At 40.2% G+C, this 26,395-nt stretch overlaps 1 protein-coding gene across 1 annotated transcript; it reads left to right on the forward strand.

Moving 5' to 3' along the window:
- Positions 1-423: 423 nt before the first annotated feature.
- Positions 424-5,905, forward strand: LOC141134072 (uncharacterized). The gene is made up of 2 exons (XM_073623659.1): positions 424-1,201; positions 5,856-5,905. The coding sequence occupies exons 1-2, from the start codon at positions 424-426 to the stop codon at positions 5,903-5,905; spliced, it is 828 nt and encodes a 275-aa protein (XP_073479760.1).
- The last annotated feature ends 20,490 nt before the right edge of the window (positions 5,906-26,395 follow it).

Raw genomic sequence — 26,395 nt, forward strand, 5'->3', positions numbered from 1 at the left:
ATCAGCAGATCGATGTTCTGTCATTCTCTGGAGTGACAGGGAATAACAATCACAATCGCTGTGTCCAATCACAGTGAGAGCAGGTCACCGGCGGCACACACGCCCCAGACCAGGTCACGCGGACAGCGTACAGGTACGTTCTTTCACGCAGCAAGGCCGCCCTGCTGCCGTATGTGTGGTGGGCGGTGCGGAAGGGGTTAAAAAAAAGTGGATAGCAAAATCCACTTAGTTTTTTTTAATTAGCTACTAGGTCTCCACATGAAACAAACTATATTTCTGAAATTGCACATTTCTCAACACTGAATGCCTGTTTTCAAATGGTACTAAATTTCTACTCTGCCAGTATTTAATTTATTTATCTAAACATTTATTTCAGGTGGATGAAAGAGAAGAAATTGTGAAAGGGCTTTAGAGCAAAGTATGATGGATGGAGCAGGCGAAAAGCCATTTTCTTGCACTGAATGTGACAGATCTTTTGGAAAAAAATCAAATTTAATTTGTCATCAGAGGATTCACACAGGAGAAAAGCCATTTATGTGTTCAGAATGTGACAAGAGCTTTTCACGAAAGGAGCATCTTATTCAGCATCAGAAGACTCACACAGGGGAAAAGCCATTTATGTGTTCAGAATGTGATAAGAGCTTCTCACGAAAGGATCATCTTATTCAGCATTTTAGGATTCACACAGGAGAGAAGCCATACCATTGTTCTAAATGTGATCAAAAGTTTTCACACCAAAGTTATTTGACTAAACACAAGATGATTCACACAGAAGTAAAGCCGTACCAGTGTACTGAATGTGACAAATATTTTTACAAAAAAACAAATCTTACAAATCATCAGAGGATTCACACAGGAGAGAAGCCTTTCAGATGTTCAGAATGTAACAAGTGCTTCTCAGTAATATCCGGTCTTTATAGACATCAGAGGATTCACACAGGAGAGAAGCCACATCAATGCTCTGAATGCAATAAATATTTTAGCAACAAAGACAATCTTATTAAACATCACAGGATTCACACAGGAGAGAAGCCACATCAGTGCTCTGAATGCAATAAATATTTTAGCAATAAAGCTGATCTTATGAAACATCAGAGGATTCACACAGGAGAGAAGCCTTTCAGATGTCCAGAATGTAACAAGTGCTTCTCAGAAATATCCAGTCTTTATACACATCAGAGGATTCACACAGGAGAGAAGCCTTTCAGATGTTCAAAATGTAACAAGTCCTTCTCATGCATATCCCATCTTACTCGACACATGAGGATTCACACAGGAGATAAGCCACATCAATGCCCTTAATGTAATAAATGAAACCTGAATGATCACCAGAAGGTCCACACAGGTGAGAAGCCATTTAGATGTTCAAAATGTGCAAAGTGCTTCTCTCGAAATCTGCTTCTCAAATCTGACTCAACACCGGAAAAGACATACATAGGGAAGTCATTTGGATGTTTAGAAAATGCTTAGTACAAATAGAAAAAAGCATTCTTGTGATCAAAAGACTTACAGGAAAGAAGTTGTGTTTTTGTTTTCAACCACTTGACCTCTGGAAGATTTACCCCCCTTCATGACCAGGCCATTTTTTGCAATACAGCACTGCGTTACTTTAGCTGACAATTGCGGGGTCGTGCAATACTGTACCCACAGAAAATGTAACTTTTTTTTCCCACAAATAGAGATTTATTTTGGTGGTATTTGATTACCACTGCAGTTTTTATTTTTTTTGCACTTTTAAAATAATTTACCAATAATTTTGAAAAAAATAAAACATTTTTACTTTCTGCTATAAAACATTTGCAATGCAAAAGGAAAAAAACAAATCTCTTCATCAATGTAGACCAATACGTATTCTGCTACATATTTTTGTTAAAAAAATCCCAATAAGCATATATACAGGCATACCTCACTTTTAAGTACACATTAGGGTTTATTTACTAAAGCTAGAAAGTGCAAAATCAGGCTCACTTCTGCATAGAAACCAATGAGTTTCTAACCCCAGTTCAATTAAGCTTTGGTAATAAAACCTGGAAACTCGTTGGTTTTTATGCAGAAGTGAGCCTGATTTTGCACTTTCCAGCTTTAGTAAATAAACCCCATTGTGTACTTAAAAGTGGGGTATGCCTGTATTGATTGGTTTGCACAAAAGTTATAGCATCTACAAACTATGGAATATTTTTATATATTTATTTTTACTAGTAATGGCGGCGATCAGCTACTTACAGCTGGACTGCTATATTGTGGCAGACAGTCGGGAAACTAACTGAAACTTTTGACACTTTTGACACTTTAGGCAAATCGGTGTTCTGGCTCTCTGCTTAATGATCGGCGGGTGCCAGGGGACATCTAGTCTGCAGTACCCGCAGATCAGCTCGGGCTGTGTCTAATCACAATGGCAGCGGGTTGCCGGTGGCATGCATGTGCGCCACAGATCCAGAAGTATTGGATCACGCACCTAGTACATTATCTGGTACAGCAGTGCTTCTTTGCCCCAAATATATCTCTGTTATACTTGTGGCAACTGGTTAAAAACAAAAATGTTTTACAATCAAGGAGAATAGCGCAATAAAACACACATAAGAAAAGGGAACTAAATGTTCCAAATTTGATCAGAGCTTTAGACAGCAGAAACACCTGATTCAACACCAAAGGGTTCTTCAGAGCCACTACGAAAATAAACTGTAATTACTGTATTTTATGAATAAACATTTGGCTAACCGATCTAATGATTTATATAAATATGTTGATTATGGGAAGTGTATACTGAAAGTTTATTGAAGTTTTTCACTACAAAGTATGCGTCCCTCTCCAAGATGGCTGAAAATGTAATTGTCATGGCAATCAAAAGTGGCTTAACCTAAATGTAACTGCCAGCTTTGGTTAATATCAGGCAAAATCATTGATAAATATGCACCTAAAATGAAAATTGTCAATAATCCTTGAATTTATGTTTCAAAAAGTTGAATTGCAAACTAAGGCCTCATTCCCACGGGGCCAGTACACTGTGAATCAGCTGTTTGATTTTGCAGCCAGCTGTTTTTGGAGCTGCCGGGAGCTACATGCAGGCAGCCCATGTAATGCTGGCCATTCACTATACGAAAAATCATTCAAACCCATTTTTGAAAATTGAACATTTGGCCGTTAGAGCAAACGATAGTGCCATCTTGTAAAGACCAATAAACCGTTCAGCGGACATGAATTAATCCACTTTTTGTTCATTTTTTCACATATACCTAGTGCAAACAGTTTGGATGGGAAACACATTAACCTTTCAATTTATCGTTCGTTCGGCAGAAAATTTCCAAACTTGTCCTTTGTTTTTTTGGCTCAAAAAAGTCCCCAACCGATTACCGATTTGTGACCATTAACTATCCGTAAAACGAACAAACTATCTAAATTACCGAATTTCATATCTAAATGCCGATTTTTCATATCGTGTATGGCCAGCATTAGTCTATGAAGGTGCAGCAGCTGTACAAACACAGCCACTCCTCCTAATGTAACAGGTAGGGATGAGCCCAACTGTCGCTGGTCCTGAGTTTGGTTCAAGCAGTAGTTTGATGCCGAACCTGAACCCCACTGAAATCAATTAGCTGAACCAGTTAAATCGAATATGACCATTTTCTGGGCTAATAGGCAAAGGGATGTAAAAAATAAATAGGAGGGGACTGCCCTGGGGAACATGTACCAGATAAAAAGAAGAGAATTGCATTTGGCCGGGGCAGTGACTTATTTTAAAGCAGTGGCATTTCCAAAGAAAAAATGGTTTAAATTTGCCAGCAAATGAAATTTGCCATCTGGCTTACAATACAGTACAATAAAATACAGAACACAGGTCCCCCAGAGAGATATTTTAAAATAAAAGGAAAACTCCACCTGTGTTGATAAAAATTTATGTAATATATATGTGCAACATTTAGTGATAAAAATGAAACCGGGGAATCCCTTTAAGATAATATAATCTAAATGTTTGACTCTCAAACTGGTGTACACTGTTTGCAGATATTAAAACTGAACACACTCCTGCCATTATTTCTACAATGGAAATCAAATCAAATATTTTTTAGAAATTTCTACCCCATATGGCTGCAGATGTTCCCACCACTGCATTGCACTTGTAGGCTGCTTTGGTTTTACTACTCAGTTCATCCCAATTCAGCTTGATGGGGTGGAAGTCTGGAGACAGTAATGGTCATTTCATGATTTGAAGCCTACTCTCATCTTCTTTTCTTCTAAGGTAGTTCTGAAATAGATTGGTGGTATGTTTTGGGTCATTGTCTTTCTGTAGGATTAACCTCTGACCAACTAGGTAGAGATCAGAGGGTATTGCATAGGGACTATACAATGCTGTTTTAGGTCTAATGCTCAGAGTGCCAGTCACCACCTGTGGATTCAGCAAAAGAACCCCAGACCATCACACTTCCTCCTAACTGTTTGACATTCACTACTACTTGTTAGTATACATAAACACTGTGTGAACTATCCTTTCTCCTACTCAATGGCATACATAAACCCAGTGGGATTGATTTACTAAAGGCAAAAAGTCTGTTCACTTTGCAAGGGAATTTTCTCTTAGCTTAGTGAATGAGGTGAAGTACTGCTACCTTCCATTATCCCGTGGTGTGCAAGCAAACTTACTGGGTTTTTTTTAGGAGGGGGGATTCCTGGCATTGTGTATGCTTTGCAAAGGGAGTTTTTACTATATTCGCTACATTAAAAGAAATGTTCTTCTTAAAGTGCAAATTGTCCTCCAGAGTGAGCAGCCTAAATAGAGTGAGGTGCCCAGAGTGAGCTGCCTTTAGTGAATCAACCCATGAGTCACTTTTACTACATAGGCAATCGTTTCTGCCCCAGGCAAACCCCCTTTTCTTATTCCACAATTATAGCTATGGATTATATTTACTGAAATCTTTTAATCCTGAAATCTTGTTTCAACTAGATAACAATTCTCAGAAACCGCAAATAAAAGATCAAACTTAGAAAGGCTAAGGGGTCTATTTATCAAGTATTCACTGTTCAATTAAACCAATGAATTCTTTACTGATTTTAAACCAAATAAAATTGTGTCACAGTCACACTCATTCTACTTGCAGTAAGATAAATGTACACCACACAAATGCAACATCAGATGGAAAGGCATAAAATCTCACATGTACAGTAGCTATAAAAAATAGCATTTACCCTGTATGTAAATCTGCCAGCAATTGCTCTTGATGGTTTATATACACAGTTTAAGCACTAGAAAGGTTAACTGTCACTTTTTTAATGTACACCAGGCATGTGGGCTGTATCCCCATATAAAAGAACAGTGTCTGCTGAACTGGCAGGCAATTATGTACAGGCAGGCTGAATGTATACCAGGTTTATTGATGGATCAGCTTGGGTGCAACTTGTCTGCTGGATTTTACATGCGATTATTGCAAGCGGCTGTTATAGCAATTAGCAATAACAACTGTCTTCTCCCAGTGGGGGTGGATTCTACTGCCCCCCACTGGGAGAACACAATAGAAATGTATTTCCTGAAACCCATAGTTGCAGGGAAAAAAATTGTTATGTCTATGGCTGGCCTAAAGGTTATTTTTTCTAAATGTACATCAGACTAATTAACAAATTAAATGTACCTGGTCATACTTATCCAAAATCTGATAATAGTCAGAGATTAACAAAATAAAACAGATTACAACAATGGATACAAAGCAAAAAGAGCAACACCCAAGCACAGAGCCTGTACACAATGTGAATTATATTATTTAAGTGGCCCTTCTGTATTTACATTTCCTTTGTTTGAAGAACCTGTTTGGGCATCTGACATGAATAATACAAATTTGTTTTGGTACTATGGGGACTTTGGTGGTTCTTTGTCCACACCACAAATACAGAGCCACTAAATATAAATAGAAATTAATTCACAGAATACAATGATCAATTAAATTATTATTAGAAAACATTCATAGTTTATTCTCTATATCTCATGCAATATAAGTAGACACAGTTGGATGCTCAGATATAATCTAACCATCAACAGGCCAAACTATCTTTAGATTCCTGTTGAGTTCTTAATTAAACAGCCAAGCATGCATTTAGATAAACTGTTACACCAAGTGGGTCCACCGTGACTGTGCTCCACAATCCTCAAGTATTCAGGTGCCAGTCCAGTTTGTCCAACTGTGCACAATATAACATCCAAAAATCCTGACTGCTGAAAAATATACAATGTTTATTGCGGTAGTAAAAGCATTCCAATACAGCAAGATGACACAGCGGGGACACCGAAAAATGAATGTATTTCACACTATATCAGTGCTTATACATGACTGAACTGTTCAGTGGGGATAAGTTGGGGCCAAACTTTGGTTGTTCGGATGTTCGGCGAACACCGAACAATATGCGTGTTTGGGGGAAAATTTGAAGCCGCCGGACCACCATTAAAGTCTATGGGACACTAACATGAAAAATCAAAAGTTCTCATTTTAAAGGCTTATATGCAAGCTATTGTCATAAAAGGTGTTTAGGGACCTGGGTCCTGCCCCAGGGGACATGTATCAATACAATTTTTTTTTTTTAATGTTTTTTCGGGAGCAGTGATTTTTTTAATGCTTAAAGTGAAACAATAAAAATGAAATATTCCTTTAAATATCATGCCTGGGGGGTGTCTATAGTATGCCTGTAAAGTGGCACATTTTTGCCGTGTTTAGAACAGTGCCACAGCAAAACAACATTTCTAAAGGAAAAATTGTCATTTAAAACTGATCGTGGCTGTAATGAATTGTCGGGTCTTGGCAATAGACATAAAACTCATTGAAAAAAAGAGCATGGGATCCCCCCCCAGTCCATTACCAGGCCCTTTGGGACTGGTATGAATATTAAGGGGAACCCCGAACCAAAATTTTTTTAAAAATTGCTTGGGGGTCCCCCTAAAATCCATACTAGGCCCTTCAGGTCTGATATGGAAATTAAGGTGAACTCTGCGCCAATTTTTTTTTTTTAATTACGTAGGGGTCCCCCCAAAATCCATACCAGGCCCTTCAGGTCTGGTATGGATTTTAAGGGGAACCCTGCACCAAAATTTTTTAAAAAATGGCTTAGGGGTCCCCCCAAAATCCCCCCAAAATCCATATCAGACCCTTATCCGAGCACGAAACCTGCAACGAGAGAGTGCCCCCGCATTAAAATAATCATGGCTCCCGAAAAAACGCCCGTTTTTTTTTTTTTTAAATTGCATGGATACATGTCCCCTGGGGCAGGACCCAGGTCCCCAAACACTTTTTATGACAATAACTTGCATATAGCCTTCAAAATGAGCACTTTTGATTATTCATGTTCGTGTCCCATAGACTTTAACGGTGTTCATGTATTCTGCCAAACTTGATGTTCTATTGAGCCAAGCATACATGTTTAGTTCAGTTTCCAAACAAATCTGGCTTCTTTTTCTGTGGGAAATCTAATATATTAAGTTCAATTCATAAAGCTTTACAACACAAGGATAAGAATATTTATTTTTTAGCCTTGTGACTGTAATTTTTACTTCCCATTGGTCACAGCTGAAAATAACTTTTTGAAAATATGGATCCTTCTCCTGTTTTTTTTTTTAATCTTTCTGACTTGAGCCTATATTGTTGAGCCTCTAATGTTCCACTGTAAAATATATTGCTCTGTCCTTGGTGTCCAGTGTGTCACTAGAAGCCTTGTCTTGGTAAATCCCAGTTACTATACACGTGAACATATCAGAAATATATATTGTGTTTTAAGTAAACAGCTTTTATTAAAAATCCTCAGTGGAGGTAAATATATATTTATTAACCACTTAAGGACTGGAAGGTTTTATCCCCTTAATGACCAGAGCACTTTTTGCAATTTGGCACTGCGTGACTAACTGGTAATTGCGCGGTCATGCAATGCTGTACCCAAACAAAGTTTGCGTCTTTTTTTCCCACAAATAGAGCTTTCTGTTGGTGGTATTTGATCCCTTCTGGGATTTTTATTTTTTGCGATATGCAGTATCTCACAAAAGTGAGTATACCCCACACATTTTTGGAAATATTTTATTATATCTTTTCATGTGACAACACTGAAGAAATGACACTTTGCTACGACACAAAGTAGTGAGTGTACAGCTTGTATAACAGTGTAAATTTGCTGTCCCTTCAAAACAACTCAACACAGCCATTAATGTCTAAACCGCTGGCAACAAACGTGAGTACACCCCTAAGTGAAAATGTCCAAATTTGGCCCAAAGTGTCAATATATTGTGTAGCCACCATTATTTTCCAGCACTGCCTTAACCCTTGTGGGCATGGAGTTCACCAGAGCTTCACAGGTTGCCACTGGAGTCTTCTTCCACACCTCCATTATGACATCACGGAGCTGGTGGATGTTAGAGACCTTGCGCTCCTCCACCTTCCATTTGAGGATGCCCCACAGATGCTCAATAGGTTTTAGGTCTGGAGACATGCTTGGCCAGTCCTTCACCTTAACCCTCAGCTTCTTTAGCAAGGCAGTGGTCATCTTGGAGGTATGTTTAGGGTAATTATAATGTTGGAATACTGCCCTGTGGCCCAGTCTTGGAAGGGAGGGTATAATGCTCTGCTTAAGTATGTCACAGTACATGTTGGCATTCATGGTTCCCTCAATGAACTGTAGCTCCCCAGTGCCGGCAGCACTCATGCAGCCCCAGACCATGATACCCCCACCACCATGCTTGACTGTAGGCAAGACACACTTGTCTTTGTACTCCTCACCTGGTTGCCACCACACACGCTTGACACCATCTGAACTAAGTAAGTCTTATCTTGGTCTCATCAGACCACAGGACATGGTTCCAGTAATCCATGTCCTTAGTCAGCTTGTCTTCAGCAAACTGTTTGCAGGCTTTCTTGTACATCAGCTTTAGAAGAGGCTTCCTTCTGGGACGATAGTCATGTAGACCGATTTGATGCAGTGTGCAGCGTAAGGTCTGAGCACTGACAGTCTGACCCCCCACCCCTTCAACCTCTGCAGCAATACTGGCAGCACTCATATGTCTATTTCTCAAAGACAACCTCTGGATATGACGCTGAGCACATGCACTCAACTTCTTTGGTCAACCATGGAAAGGCCTGTTCTGAGTGGAACCTGTCCTGTTAAACCGCTATATGATCTTTGGCCACTGTGCTGCAGCTCAGTTTTAGGGTCTTGGCAATCTTCCTATAGCCTAGGCCATCTTTATGTAGAGTGACATTTCTTTTTTTCAGATCCTCAGAGAGTTCTTTGCCATGAGGTGCCATGTTGAACTTCCAGTGACCAGTATGAGAGAGTGAGAGTGATAACAGCAAATTTAACACACCTGCTCCCTTTTCACACCTGAGACATTGTAACACTAAGGAGTCACATGACACTGGGGATGGAAAATGGCTTATTGGGCCCAATTTGGACATTTTCACTTAGGGGTGTACTCACTTTTGTTGCCAGCGGTTTGACATTAATAGCTGTGTGTTGAGTTATTTTGAGGGGACAGCAAATTTACACAGTTATAAAAGATGTACACTCACTACTTTACATTGTCGCAAAGTGTACGTTCTTCAGTGTTGTCACATGAAAAGATATAATAAAATATTTTTAAAAATATGAGGGTCGTACTCACTTTTGTGAGATACTGTAAATGAAAAAAGACCAAAAATGTTGAAAAAAAATGATATTTTCTACTTTTTGTTATAAAAAAATCCAATAAACTCAATTATTCAATTGTCATACATTTAGATCAAAATGTATTCAGCCACATGTCTTCGGTAAAAAAAAAAAAATCAATAAGTGTATATTTATTGGTTTGCTCAAAAGTTATAGCGTCTACAAACTATGGTACATTTATGGAATTTCCGCAGGTTTTTTTCTGACTGCCTATCTCATTTCTTGAGGTGCTAAAATGGCAGGGCAGTACAACCCCCTCCCCAAATTACCCCTTTTTGGAAAGTAGGCACCCCAAGGAATTTGCTGAGAGGAATGTTGAGCCCATTGAATATTTCATTTTTTGTCACAAGTGATTGAAAAATTACAAACTTTTTTTTTTTACAGTTGTCACTGAAATCATATATTGCTCACACATGCCATGGGTATATTGTATGTGAAATTATACCCCAAAATACATTCTGATGATTCTCCAGAGTATGGGGATACCACATGTGAGAGACTTTTTGGGGATCTAGCCATGTACAGGATCCCAAAAACCAATCACCGCCTTCAGAGTTTCTAAGGGTGTAAATTTCACTTCCTGACTACCTATTATAGTTTCGAAAGCCCTGAAATGTCTATATAACACAAACCCCTCCCAAATGACCCCATTTTAGAAAGTAGACACCCCAGGCTATTTGCTGAGAGGCATGTTGAGTCCATGGAATATCTTGTATTTTGCCACAAGTTTCGGGAAATTACCAAAATAGGTTTTTTTTACACAAAGTTGTCACTAAATGATATATTGCTCACACATGCCATGGGTATATGTAAATCGACACCACAAAATACATTCTGCTGCTTCTCCTGAGTATGAGGATATCACATGTGTGAGACTTTTTTGGCATTCTAGCCGCGTACAGGACCCCGGAAACCAATCACCCCCTTCAGGCTTTCTAAGAGTGTAAATTGTTGATTTCACTCCTCATTACCTATCACAGTTTCAGAGGCCATGAAATGCCCAAATAGCACAAAACCCCCCAAATGACCCTCCAAGCTATTTGTTGAGAGGCATGGTGAGTACTTTTCAGATCTCGCTTTTTGTCACAAAGTTTTGAAAATTGAGAAAAGAAAAAAAAATCCCTTTCTTTCTTCATTTTCCAAAACAAATGAGAGCTTCAAAATACTCACCATGCCTCTTAGCAAATACCTTGGGGTGTCTACTTTCCGAAAAGGGGTCATTTTGGCGGTTTTGTGCTATCTTGGCATACTCACACATGTGGTATACCCGTACTCAGGATAAGCAGCAGAATGTATTTTGGGGTGTAATTCCACATATACCCATGGCATGTGTGAGCAATATATCATTTAGGGACAGCTTTGTGTAAGAAATATTTTAAATTTTTCCGAAACTTGTGGCACAATCTACAATCTAAAATATTCTATGGACTCAACATGCCTCTCAGCAAACACTTTGGGGTGTCTACTTTCCAAAATGGGGTCATTTGGGGAGTTAAGAACTGCCCTGGCATTTTATTCCCAACATTAGAAGCTTATGCCACACATCACCCACTAACCACTTGAAGATTAAGCCCTTTCTGATGCTTTTTCACACAGTATTTTGCAGCGATTTTACAATTTTCTGGGGAAAAAAAACACTTTTTTGAATTTTAATTCATAAAAACATACTATATTGATGATATATAAAAGATGATCTTATGCCGAGTACATAGATACCAAACACGACATGCTTTAAAATTGTGCACACCCATGCAGCAGCAACAAACTACATACATTTTTAAAAGCCTTTAAAAACCACTTACAGGTTACCACTTTAGATTTAAAGAGGAGGTCTACTGCTATAGTTACTACTGCTAGAGTCACTGCGAACATGAGGTATCACGTTCGCAGTGATACCTCACATGCATGGAACAATTGTTGTTAACATACGACACAAGACCGATGCTTGCACTCGCCTTTGCGCGTGAGCACGGGGGGACAGGGGTGCTTTAAAATTATTCTTTTTTTAATCATTTATTTTGCTTTTTATTTTTATTTTTACACTGTCCCTTTCATTTCTGTATCACTTTTATTGTTATCACAGGGAATGTAAATATCCTCTATGATAGTGACAGGTACTCTTTTTTGAAAAATGTGGGGTCTATTAGACTCTAGATCTCTCCTCTGCCCTTAAAGCATCTGACCACACCAAGATCGGTGTGATCACTGTTTATATCCAGCAAAACCGAAGTGATACAATGCTCGTAGCTTCTGATTTCTTAGGCTATAGAGATGATTGGAGCCATTCTGGACTCCGATCAGCTCTATGGTAAGCTGGCAGAAAAACTGGCTGCATTGTCGGGTTTCCCGGTGGGACTGGAGAGCCCGAGAAAACCATGGCGTGGGGGGGACGTCTTCTTCCACTGCTTGTAAAAGCAGTTTACCCGCTAATTAGCTGCTAGGATTGCTTTTACATGAAAGCCGACTGCCGGGTGAAAAAAACAATACCAAGATTATGCCTAAACCTGCAGGCATCATTCCGGTATAACCACTCAAAGTCCAGCAAGGTGGGGTGAAGCTCTTGCTTCACCCCACCTCTATCTAATGAGAACTATATGCTTAATCAATAAGTTGGAGTTGACAATGCTTTTGATAATGTCGCACCTTGATGAGACCAGTCAAGCCTGAAGTCCCAATACGTCATATCCGGCACGGATGTTGGAACACACGCTGGTCTACAGATAGCGTTACTCAACAGACACCGATAGTTGCACGGGGATGGTTTTTACCAAAGCTGTTAACAAACATCTTTTTAAAGGAATTTTTATCATAAGATGCCTATGCTGAATAGAAGTTTTTAAAGGATCTTACACTATGAGGAGACCTCTGTTTGTATATTCCATGCCTGCACACCCTGGATTTTGAGCGCCACCATAGGAGGCCAACTAACACAGTGGAAGTGTCCAGTGAAAACTGTAGAGGGATAGGTTCCCCCCCCAAGAGACCTAGAGCACAGTTGACTCTTTCTGCCATAAGGCAGAGGAGTCCAACCCATCTGGTGGGTGCGGAAACACACAGTGGTGGAATTACAGTCACCTTTGGAGCATGGAGCACCAAGTACTTTTTTTTTGCTGTATTTGCACATATCATCACAAGTCACTTTACATTGTATAAACCAACTCACTATTGCTATAAAATTTATGTAACATTAGAGTTATTCATTTACATTTGCCACTCAGTCACAATTGTTATTTTAATATTCACCAGTGTAACTTATTGATTAAGCTTATAGTTCTCATTAGATAGATGTGGGCTGAGGCAAGCGCTGTCTAGTTCAATCAATCATACCAGTATGTTGCTAGTCCTTGTTGGTCATAAATTGTATTGTTCTTTTTTTTCATGCAGCCTGTGGGCTGCATGAAAAAAGAGAACCTAACAGATTCCTCCATTCACATCGATCGATCAATCTGTGGTACGCGCACCATTAAAATACTGCCCTGCATCCACCCACATCTAATGATGGGCATACATGCCCTGTTCGTTCAGCCTATGGGCTGAACAAAAAAAAGAACGTAACAGATTCCTCCATTCACATTGATTGATGTGGATGAAGAAATCTCTGCCTAGAACAGTGATAAAAAATATATGCCGAAGCATAGGGGCGATCCGCCCTATGTCCACCCCTGCCCCTATGCTTCAGCATTGGCATATATGCTTTTTTTAAACTGCGTTAGTGTAATCACCTCCTACAGCACTGGAGTTGCTGATTTACGTATCATGAGAGCAAACCCTGTTGCTGTCAAAATAAACAAATCAGTGCTGCAGCTGAATGGCGTACCTGCAAAGCAAACAACGGTTAACAATAAAACACAGTATCAATAAAATATTAACTCACCTAAACAACTATTTTATTGCAATCTGTGCCAAAAAAAAGTAAAAAATACATTCTGAAGCATAGGGGCAATCCGCCCCTAATTTCCACCCCTGCCCCTATGCTTCGCCATATATATTCTATTTTTTTTAACTGTGGTGGTGAAATCACCTCCTACAGTGCTGGAGTCACAGATTCACGTATCGTGAGAGCCAACCCAGTCAAAATAAACAAATCAATGCTGCAGCTGAATGGTGTACCTGTAAAGCAAACAATGGTTAACAATAAAACACAGTGACAATAAAACATTACAATATAATAGTATACAGTACAGTAAAATGATGTATCTGCAAAGCAAACAATGGTTAACAAAAAAAACACAGTAACAAAAAAAATTACAATATAGTATAAAAAGTACAGTAAAACAGTAAGAACAGAATAAAAACGACAACTATTTTTGGCTATTTTATTTGTTTATTTTATTTTTTTTACACTTTTATTGTAACTATAAAGGTTCCAGGTTAGCATCTCTCAAAATGCGATTGCCATCTAACATCTTTTGAGGCCCTGTGTGAAAGTGTGCCCTAGACTGTGCCATGCTGTACCCTATACTAATACTTTACTAGTGTGTGGTAGCGGCAGACAAAAATAGAGGGCGCCACGCCTAAATCCAAGTTTTCTACAGGCACTACATCTTCTTTGGGTTGAGCTTTGGGTAGAGGTATCAGGGAAGACATCCGGAAAATGCTTCCCATGCAGCCGGCTCACTGCATCTGGATTGGGAATTTGGGGCACAGCACCTTCTGGATACAGAAGAGTTGTGATGATCTCTTCCTGGAATTTTAGGAAGCATTCACTTCTTCCTGGCGCTTTGTATAGCACATAAGCATTCAGCAAAGCCAATTGGAATAGGTATACAGACACCTTCTTGTACCAGCGTCTGGCCTTACAGGCAATTAAGTATGGCGCCATTATCTGGTCGTTGAAATCCACCCCTACCATGTTAAGGTTGTATTCATGGACAGAGAGGGGCTTCTCAACAACACCTGTTGCGATTGTAATTTGGACTGTCGTATCTGCATGAATGGAAGACAGAATGAAAACATTCAGTGTGTCCTTCTTCACTGCAAGCAATTTATTACACTTCAAGCAGACTCTTTCCCCTGTCTAAGTCGGGAATCTACAAGCTGTTGGGGGAAGCCCCGTTGATTAGATCGCACGGTGCCACATGTGCCAATTCTAAATTCAAAAAGGTGACTAAAAACTGGCACGCTTGTGTAGAAATTGTCCGCATATAAATGATACCCCTTTCCGAATAAGGGCGACACCAAATCCCAAACAATCTTGCTGCTGCTCCCTATGGGCTCTTTTCCTCATAAATCTGGAAACTACATGTATAGCCTGTTGCCCTGTCACAGCTTATACATTTTGACCCCATATCTGGCATGCTTGCTGGGGAGAAACAGTTTGAAAACAAGGCGGCCAGAAAACAATCAGGGACTCATCAATGCAGACAGCTTGTTGAGGCGTATACAAGGCTGCAGATTTTTGGTTGAAGTGATTTACGAGGGTCCGAATTTTGTGGAGCCAATCATATCCAGGGTCTACCCGAGGACGACAGAGTTCATTGTTATTGAAATGCATAAACCGCAAGATTTGCTCATATCTAGTCCTGGCCATGGCAGCAGAGAACATGGGCATATGGTGAATTGGGTCAGTGGCCCAGAAAGGTCTTAAATTTGTAAACCATGATAATTTTCCATGCAAATTCTCTGGCAAAGGTCAAATTTTGGGTTTGCAGCGATGATTTGACCACAATAGATCTGTACAGATCTTCCATGAAAAACAGCTCATAAAAGCCAAGGGGAGTTAAATGTGCTGTTTCCACCTAAATGCCATATTGGCCAGTAAATGGGGGGAGTACGGGTGCTGCAGAAGTGGTGGGCTCCCAATCAGGATTTGCCATCGCATCAGAAAGGACACTATGGGCTCTACAGGCCTGTCTTTGAATTCTTGGTGGTTGCGGGCAAATACTTGTGCTAGCCACCGTACCAGCTTGAACTGCACTTATGGAACTCGCCACATCACCAAGTGTTACTGCAGTGCTGGTTTGTCTGTGACCAGGATGTACTAGGCCACTGGTGCTTGCCAGTTCACCAGAAGGTTGAGCAGCACTAATACTGGTACTCTGCTGCATACGAGAAACATGCGATTGTTGCACCTCAGCAACAGAAGAAGGGGGTTGGGTATGCCGGCGTTAGCAGGGACCACTACTCCATCCTCAGAGCTATCTCTCAGGGTGCCACTGCTCTCTATAGGTTCACTGTACCACTAGTGCTATCAGAGATCAGGCATGCCTTGGCTAATGCTGCAGATTTGTGTACTGTGTATTGGAAGTGACAGTGATCTATTGATCCTGCACTTGTTTGGGCTGAGCAGAGGGGCTAAACGCAGGTGTTTGCTTGTGTCAGGGCTTATCCTGCTAATGCTGCATTTTTGGGGTCCCTATACTATTGGGGACGCTAGTACAGTTCTGATCAGATCAAAGATATTGATCCGTTCAGACACTATACTAGTAATGGAGGTGTATAGTGTGTGTGTGTGATAGTGTTACCGGCAATCAAAGGGTTAAAATCTGACACTGTCTGGGATTGACACTAACTGATGTCACCAGTGACCCTAATACAGTAATCAGAAAAAAGGGCTCCAGGAGGGGAGATTGCATCAATTCCCGTACCTGTGTTTACATTACACAGGCACAGACGGTTCCTCCATTGGTCAGTCATAAGTAAGTAAGTCATAAATCATTGGCCTGGACCTGCTGAGTGATTGGTTCTGAACCGGATCCGATCACTGAGGGCGCGACCGATGAACAGGTACTCCGATTCACGCAGCCGTGCCACCTTGCCGAAGTACAACTGCGGCGGGTGGTCGGTAACAGGTTAAAGCTTTATTCTGTGCTGCTGATAAATTTACTAATGAAGTGCGGCCCCTTCCTGCCACTCCACCTGCAATGCATAAGTATGTCATATGGAGGTGACAGCGGAGGATTAAACACACTACCTGTGCCTCCCCCCATGTAGCCCAGGTTTTCTGTGCCCATCGTCAAACTCAGGATAGGCATGGCAGGTGCTGCAGGGTAGACGGGAGAGATGCATGTGAACAGCTGTTCACTCTCTCCCCTTTCTCTTACTGACCTGGTAGCAACATTTAACTTCCGGGCCCCCATGTCAATTTTCCCAGCCAGTAGATCCCATTTTGTGCCACTTTTTGCAGCACATTGCACTGCATTAGATTAATTGGAGGACAGAGGACTTTTAGACCCCTGGTGTCTCATTAAAGAGAATCCGTCACCTAAAAATCATCACATAGGGTATTATAGAAACAGTATAATAGCAGAATCAAAGTACCAAGTATACAATAACATGAAACTGTAAAGTCAAAAATGTCTATAAGAATCTGTAAACCTTCTACAGCTTCCTCTGTCATTGATATTTCAATCACAGTATCAACTCTTATAAATGCTAATGATAAGTGCAAACCATGGATTTTACATTCCCTTCTATTGTTTTCCATCCAAACATTCAAATGTTGTTGAACTTGTCACACCACTGGAGCAATAACTTGTATACAAATAAATAGACAAGTAGACCTTTGACCTCTTCAGCCCTGAAAGGATTTGCCTCCTTAATGACCAGGCCATTTTTTGCGATACAGCACTGCATCGCTTTAACTGACAATTGTGCAGTCGTGCGACGTTGTACCCAAACAAAATTGACTTTTTTCCCCACAAATAGAGCTTTATTTTGGTGGTATTTTTTCGTCTCTGCGGTTTTTATTTTTTGAGCTATAAACAGAAAAACAGCGACAATTTTGAAAAAAATTGCCCAAAAGGGAGTACTGGTAAGGGAGGCTTAGGCACCACTCACCTGGTTTTATAGGTCCCTTGAATCCAAAGCCAGTTAACAGTGCTAACAAGTAAGCAAATTAAATTAATAACAATCAATCTTTTGTAAATTTTAAGTCCAAATATGTGCAATCATCGGACACTCATTGCTCAAAATACTCTGATGTCAGTGGTGGAAATTCCTCACTACTTAAGTAGAACATTCACCATAAAAATGAATATTGGGAAAACATTGATTAATAGCCCCTTAAAAATGTTGACTTGTAAACTAAAACTTAGAGTAAGACACAATACCAAACACCATATGCATCCTATAAAGGCACAGTGAGACAGATTGTAGGTTTTGTACATTACAATCTTCCACCACATACCACCTGTGCTTGTGAAGATTCTCTCCCTTTAGGAAGGAACTCTTTGAAGCTCAGTGACACTCACTCTCATGATTTTGTACCGCAGTAATGCCTCCTTTCGACTCACATATCCCCACATATTGAAAAGGAAGAGACAATCTCCAATGGTGTAGTAGCCAAACCCAGAAAGTACTTATCTATTTACTTGTTCGATTGATCAACTTGGGTACAACCAGCCAGCCGGATTTTACATGCAATTTTTGCAAGTGGCTGTTATAGCCGCTAGCAATAAACACTGTCTTCTCCCCGCAGGAATGGCTGGGATGGCAGGGATCTCCTCGCCGCGAGAACACAATGGCTCAGTTTGAGGGATTCCCTTGTCAACCCATTGTTGCAGGAAAGAAATTTGCTCCATCTATGGCTGGCCTAAAGGTTCTCTTTTCTAAATGTACATCAGAATATAAAACAAATGAAATGTATTTGGTCATACTAATCTAAATCTGATAATCATCAGAGATTAGCATAATAAAACAGATTATAATAGCGTAAACAAAACAAAAAGAGCAACACCCAAGCACAGTGACTGTAAACAGTGTGAATGACATCCTTTAAGTGGCCCTTCTGTATTTACATTTTCTTTGCTTCTAGAACCCGTTCAGGAATCTGACATGAATAATACAAAAAAAGGAGGAGATATTGCCTGTGAAACGTCTGCTGTACTGCTGATGATTTTAAATAAACCTGCCGTCATTGTTTCATGCACTATGTGGAGATTCCCCTTTTTTTCCCTATGTGGATATAATTGGATGTGGTGAGAATTACATCTCTTCGACCACCAACGCACTGGGAGAGGCGAATCCATCCATTCATCCATCCGTTGACTCACGGTCCAACTCGTTCCTGAAGTCGTTTTGGATGCATTTTCCGGTATCCTCCATTGGCATGTCCCAGTGAAGTCTCCAGTGAACACCCTTAGGATCAGTTGGATCCGTAAGCTCTTATGACACCCCGTCGTATGGTGAGAGTGTCCATCTCTTCTGGTAAGCGCATCTACCTTACTACCCCTATATGAAATCTGCATGCATGAAGATTGTCCACCAGATGTAACAACAGATACGGGATTCCCTCTGTGCCACAGATTTCACAGTGTTGTTGTTATAGTTTTCTTTTAACCTATGGACTATATTTTGGTTGTATGAGTTTACTTTGGGTTCACATATCACCATACATGTGGTTGACGAACCTACACATCATCCTTTGAAGGGTGATACATATTACACATGAAAGGTGACATATATATTTCCTTATGTACCAAACACATGTTTACATAGGTTGGGTTATAGATGGTGTTTAATTCCACCTTGTTGTTTGTATCATCACTACACTTTTACTGATGAGTAAAAATATTAAGTGATAAAACCTCTGCGCTACTAAATAAACGTGCTAAAAAAGTGAATGTGTGTAAAAACATACAAGGTGTTGCTGCAAAATCAATAGTGCTCACTATATCACCATAAAATAAATATTGTAGATAGGATTTCGCGCAAACATATGAATGAATATTAATAAATAATCATTAATAAATGTTGGCTAATATATCATGTGACTTGTGTACAATTGTTCAAAGCAATAAAAAAGTGTCCAATAGTGTTGAAATATCAGGTCTGCAGGCTCTAATTAGGGAATGGGGTATTCACTCAGCTGTGTGATAAACTTCCAAAAATGATATAATGATCAAATAAAATCCTTCCCTCTATATCAGGTCTCCCGTTGCCCTTACCTTAAAGGGCTTAAGATAAAGCCTTATTGTAGATGTAGGATGATGATTCAGAAGTAATCTGGTGGTGAGTTGAGCTATGGAATGTTCTGTTTTTGTCTTTCACGTGTTTGCCCTTCCATGTGCTCCTTGCTGTGAAGGCCAGTTATAGGTGGGGGCAGGGGCCATTTGTTTGTTACTGGTGTAAAATATGGTCCGGGGACACGCTGTACACCTTTGCTGCCATTGTGCTCTTGCTGGGTGTCCAGTGTGCTCCTGTTCTTTTGGGGGGGATTGGGCTGCCTCTGGGTCCACCTGCCCCTCATCTATCCATTTAATGCATGTGCTTCCATTGTGGAGACACTTATAAATTCAGTAGCGTTAGGAAAAAAAAAAAAAGAAAACCTAATACATTAAGTTCAACTCATAAAGCTTTAAATAAGAATAATGCTCCGGCGGACTTTTCGCCGGACTTTGTTGGCTCCTTGCGCCGGACTTAAAAACGGACGGACTTGGCCACACACGCTCACTGCAAAAGTCCGCTGGTTTGGAACGCGGTGACGTATAGCACGTACGACGGGACTAGAAAAAGGAAGTTCAAGCCCCACTACGGCACCCTTTGGGCTCCTTCTGCTAATCTCGTGTTTATCTCGTGTTAGTAGAAGTTTGGTTAGAGACGATTCGCGCTTTTCACACTTCAGCTTATTTCGTTCGTTTTCTGCGGTTCAGTTTGTGCTTGTGAGGTTTGTATCTGCTTTTCAGTGCGTGTTGGTCAGTTCGTAACCTGTCTTGCAGGCCGTTCTGGTCCGCTCGTTCCTGATTTTCAGGTCGTTCTTCATAGGCCTTGCTGTTCTTCAGTGCGTTTGTTATAAGTTTGTTTGTTTGAGCAGCCGACCGTTTTGAAGCCATGTCGCGTGGACGTACTCGTTCTCGAGTTCGTGCTGTGTGGGGACTTGGTGTTGGGGTTAATACTTTGACCCGAGTCCAGTCCATGAACAGGGTGAGGAGGAGTTCATGGACCAAGAATTGGTTGCGCCAGCGTGACCAGTTCTCTCATATGCCTTTGCTCCGTGAGCTCCGTGAGAATAATCCTGAGGATTTCAGGAATTTTCTCAGGATGACGGACCCCGTCTTTGAGCGTCTGTTGGCTATGCTGACCCCCTATATCAGCAGGCAGGATACCTGCATGAGGCAAGCCATCAGTGCGGAGCAGAGGCTAGTTGCCACGTTACGTTACTTGGCGACAGGGAGAAGTCTTCAGGACTTAAAGTTCTCAACAGGCATCTCCCCCCAGGCTCTGGGGATCATAATCCCAGAGACCTGTTCTGCTATTATTCAGGTCCTGCAGAAGGAATATATGAAGGTAAGTTTTATCCTTTAACATTACATGATATGTATTAAATGTTTTTTGATGTATTGTAGAACTGTCCTCTTTACCTAATTGCCATGCTTTCAATATGCTGTGAATGTCCCCTTTATCTTCGTGCATGCCTATTTTAATCATTTATTGCCCTACATGCATAATTTCTTTCATTAACCTCCCCACCATGCAATCCTGGGTCCATTTATATCTCTAGCCTATAGTCCCTTGAACAATGTATATTGTCTGCTCCATTGTCTTGTTTGTCCCTCCCCCACCCCACAAATGTTTGAACCAGTCAGGTGTGTTTGTTAACCTAATTAGAACCCCTCCACCCACATTCAAATGTATCAATGGGCCATCAGAGGGGGTGAGTAATCTTATAAGTGTGCCTTATGTTTTTCAACATTTCAATTACAAACACACATATTAATAATATTTGACTGCTGTTGTTTACTAATGTTTTGGTGTAATCTGATATACAATTTATGTTTTAAAGTCCTTATCTTATTTTTTTTGCACTCCACAGTTTCCTTCAAGTACACAGGAATGGCAGACTGTGGCCTCCCAGTTCGCTGACCGTTGGGACTTTCCCAACTGTGTAGGGACGATTGACGGGAAGCATGTCCGGATTGTGCCACCACCGCATTCGGGGTCTTATTTCTATAACTACAAGGGGTTCCATAGTGTAGTTTTGATGGCGGTGGTCTCGGCACATTTGGACTTTATGTTTGTGGATGTGGGGAAGAACGGCCGGATGTCTGATGGAGGAGTCTTTGCACAGACCAAGCTGTGCCATCGTCTCCAGACTGGTGGCCTGGAATTGCCACCTGATGACGAGAATGTGGATGGACTCCCCTCAGTTTTTATTGCAGATGAAGCATTTGCTCTCGGTGAGAACTTGATGAGGCCGTTCCCCCAAAGGACACTCACCCCTGAGAGGAGGGTATTTAATTATCGGCTGGCCAGAGCAAGAAGAGTTGTGGAGAATGCCTTTGGGATTCTGGCCAGCCGGTTCCGTTTATTCCTTTCTTCAATTAATTTGGCGGACTATAAACTAAATTACGTCATCCTTGCTTGCTGCATCTTGCATAACTTTTTAAGGAGACATTCAGCAACATATCTATCCTCTGTTGGGCCTGAGGCCAGCCTGGAACAGGATAGCACTTTGACAGGCCTAGAAATTGGCCGTATTGGCTTGGCCCCCCGAACCGCACGTCAAGTGCGTGACCGTTATGTCAATTATTTTAATGGTCGGGGGGCCATTGCTATTCAGCAACAGCTGTAAGTTTCTTACAAAAATAAAAAAGAAAATTGTTTTATCTAAATATCTTGTTTTTATTGTTGTTTACATTTAAGTTGCATTTAGCTTTAGTTAATCAGGCCCACAAAAACAAACCACAAAATTTGACTTCAAGAATCAGCCACACACATTGTATTGCGTAAAAATTTTTACTTTGTGCACATTGAAAGGTGCATTTTTAACAAAATTTTTATTTTTATTTTTATAAAATTTTTTTATTTTTATTTTTTTTTTTCTTTTTATTTTTTGTTAAATTATTTTACGTTGTGTAAAAAATTTTTGTTTTACAAAATTATTCAAGGCATATTTTCACAAATATATAGACCTTTATATAAAAATATTTACATAAACAACAGTGTTTTTAAAAACCAAACAAAAAAAAAAAGAACTTACAAAGTTCAACATTTAGAGAACGGTGCATGTAATGTCACCCTTGCAGAAATTGTTAATTTAGAAGATGCTCAAAATTGACCTTTACAAAAGGGTCAAGTCAACATGTGCTATCTCCTATCATGGGTGAGCAATGTACGTGTTTTGTGTGTGCAATCCCATTTTTGGTTCCTCTCACCACCAAAGATTTTTCTGGATGAAGGGGTTGCAAACACAAAAGAAGTACATTGCTAACCCATGATGGAAGATAGCACATGATGACACACCGTGTGCATCACAATGTAAATTTGGGTATACCCCAAAAATTTAAAATACTATTTTTTGAACAAACAAACTTCACAAGGAAATGAAGAACATGATTGATGTTTTTAGGCCAATGGTGATTATATTCGTCCCAAAACATCAATCATGTTCTTCATTTCCTGTTGCATGGAGTCCAGGCGAAGTTGCATGCTGTGAATTTGGTCATGCATTTGATCGATCTGGCCATTCCACAGCATTATCTGGCCAATTAGTCTTTGCGCACTGTCTGTGGTGAAGTGCTCTGCCGCTTGGCCTTCCACAACCAGAAACTCACCTAAAATGAGTGAATAAAAACAAGGTTTACAATATGCACGCCAAAATACAGTAACTCAAGCTGGGGTGTCAGTCACTCACTTGGTGGGCTTGAAACCTCACACACTTCCTCCACCTCTCCTTCCTCAAGGTCGTCGGGTGGGCGTGGTCTTGGGCTGGGGCTTGGGGTATCTTCTGCCTCAGGCTGGTGACTTGGGGGGGTCCTGAGATTCTTGGATTGTTGTCTGAGTCTTTTCTCCCCTATGAGAATTGAACAAAAGGTATAGTTAAAACACACTGATATTTTAGCTTTTAATAAATAAAGTAAAACGTTGGTTATGAGTTGTGGCCAATTTTTCATCATAATAAATGTTGAAGACAGGATGAACATTACCTCTGAACAACAATTATAAACAATGCTCATTTTCGGGCAAGTTTCACAGATGCTGACACCTCAATGATCTCCTATGTGTATTACCCCTCTAAAATGTATTTATGGTCACATAGTACACTATAGTGCTCGTGAGTCCAGATGTGGAAACAGCTGATGTGTCCTGTCCCTACATTACACTGAATCATTTTTGATGAAGCATTATATTTTCAAACACACCACATCAACTAATTGTGGGAATTCGACAAATTATCAAGACATAAATGTATGTCCAACCCTGTCCCATCGTATTTGGCGAAAAAATAACGTCACTTTATAAAGTATCATATCTATTCTAAAGAACGGTCTTTACGAACGATGCTGAAAAAACTCCCAAAATAAGGATCAGCATGCAAGTTAAGTATCTCAATAGTAAAACACAAGTACTTACTTTTTTTAAGCAGCTTCTTTATTCGCCAATATTGTTCTGGCTCCCGACTTTTGATGTCAGACCACCGCTTCCTCAATTGTTCTTTCGAACGTTTTGTACCAAATTTCTCTTCAAGAGCGGTGACAACTGAGGACATTATTTTGTCCTTCCTCATATTCGGTCGTGTGTACGGTCCTTTTTTGCCATCGTAGTCCTCCCTTCTCAATATGGACACCATCTCCACCATCTCTTCAAAAGCCATGTTGGTGGCCTTATATCTCCTCCGGGATGTGGATGTTTGGGGCTCTGGGCTTTCCTACGCGCTAAATGGATAAATGGAATACCGCGCCAATCCAACAAATGAAGCAGCCAACACTACAAAACGACTGTATTTGTGCACATTAACTAAATAAAAAGTGTAGCGCTATGATGATGAAACAGATGTAGGGTGTAGGACAGAAGGAAGCCTGTTTACATTTAAAGAAACCAATAACTTCATCTAATCCAAAACCTATATGTGCTAGATAGTGCCGTGAATATGGATATAACGTCCAATATCATCACTCGTGTAAATAAAAAGATGCTCTATCTCGCTAGGAAGAGCAGAAAACATCAAAAAAAACTGAATGTATAAAAAGGTTAATATTGATTACAACATCCAAACTTATCAGTGATAAAGAAAATATATAGTATCAGAAGTGTCCATAATGTAAATGGATGAAACTCCCAAATAAACAATATAAACATATTAGTCCATATGTTATACGGCGTGGTTGGCCCAAATTAAATCCCAGGCGGATGGCATCACAAGGAACTATCCAATTTTCAGTAAAAGATGGAATACTCTTACCGACTTTGATGGACTCACAGGCCTTTGGCGGTGAGTCAACTAGGCTTGTACTGTCTTATGATGGATGACAGTGACAGGATGGCTTGTACTCCGGAAGGGTTCTCCCTCAGATGGGGGGCCAGGAATCCGCCCAAAAAGGTCTCAGCAGTCTCCGTCTTTGTCAGCATGCATGGACCATATATGAGGAAAAAACAAGGAGCCTCCACATGGTGTAAATCCAAAAAAACTATTTTTCCAATAGCATTTATTAGATCACTCAAGATCCTCAAACAGTCCAACAAAGTTAAAATTAGCAGAATCGATTCGAGTAATACAAAGTAGATAAAAGTTAGTAAGCGTGGTAAAGGTGGCTGGGTACAGCAAAGAAACCCGACCGGTTTCGTCTAAAAAGACTTCGGCTGGGGTATATGCTGTCCTGCCACCTCCACGCTTTTATACATACATAATAGTAATCCATTAAAAACAGCTGTTACAGCGTCGTGCACGCTGACTTCCTGAAACAATGGCGTGCGTTCCAACCTGAGTCATGTGTTATCGAAATTAGCCAATGGGGAGACGAAATATTGGGTCCGCCTCTACCCACCAAGCCTCGATGTGGATAACGTCACGCTGTGCGCACTCATTGGATAGGAGAGTGCGTTCCTCAGTAAATCACCCAATCGGAGCCAACGCCGTATGACGTACACACGACCAACATCATGTGGTGACGTCTGACGTGCTGGTAGGTGTACATCATTGTATTATACCGGAAGTAAAACACACATCGCGGAGGCTGTTGGAGCGCAAATGCGTTCCAAAAGGGTCATAGAGGAAGGAAGTAATAAATGTACAAGTTAAAATAAAATAAAATTACGGCTATCATTATACTCTGCCGCAATAGTAGAAGTATGACCCCAGATTTGGAGTGTAATTGGATACCCCGTTAATTAAACTAAACTATCAATTCTGGAAGTCAGTAAGCATTACGGCAGCATTATACTTATTCTTAAATATATACATATATGCATTGAATATGCATACATATATATATACTTTAATAATCATCTCAAATTATATCAAGGCATGGCACATATGTGATTAATGTCCCTGGAAGGAACAGGGAACCATGCTAGAAATCCATATTAACAGTATTTCTCTTATTAATTTAAAATTATAAAAAATATATAAAAAATTTTTTTATTTTTCTTGAGCATAAAGTTAATGGTAGAACTAATCTCTATATGTAAGGGGCCACCTTATATTAATTGAAAATGAACCCACAAAAGTGTCCTAACATAAATGGGGTTGATTTCAACCAATAATATTATCAGTATAGCTAGGAGTAAATGAATAAAAGGAAAGAATCAAGATTGATTGATGAATGAATTGATGTCCCACTCAACATTCAACCCATATGGCGTGAAACATCTAAATTGATAAATCCAAAAAGTTTCAAGCTTTGATACTCCTCTTATGCATGACTCTCCTCTCCAGTGGGGGGTAAATTTGTCTATTATTTGGAACTTAGTGCCAGTAGGATCTCGATTGTGACAAACTAAATAGTGGTTGGGAACACTATGATTTGTACGTCCTTTTTTAATAGATTTAATATGTTCATTGACCCTTATAGCA

This window comes from Aquarana catesbeiana, linkage group LG03 (assembly GCF_042186555.1).
Source record: "Aquarana catesbeiana isolate 2022-GZ linkage group LG03, ASM4218655v1, whole genome shotgun sequence".
In the NCBI taxonomy this organism is placed as follows: domain Eukaryota; kingdom Metazoa; phylum Chordata; class Amphibia; order Anura; family Ranidae; genus Aquarana; species Aquarana catesbeiana.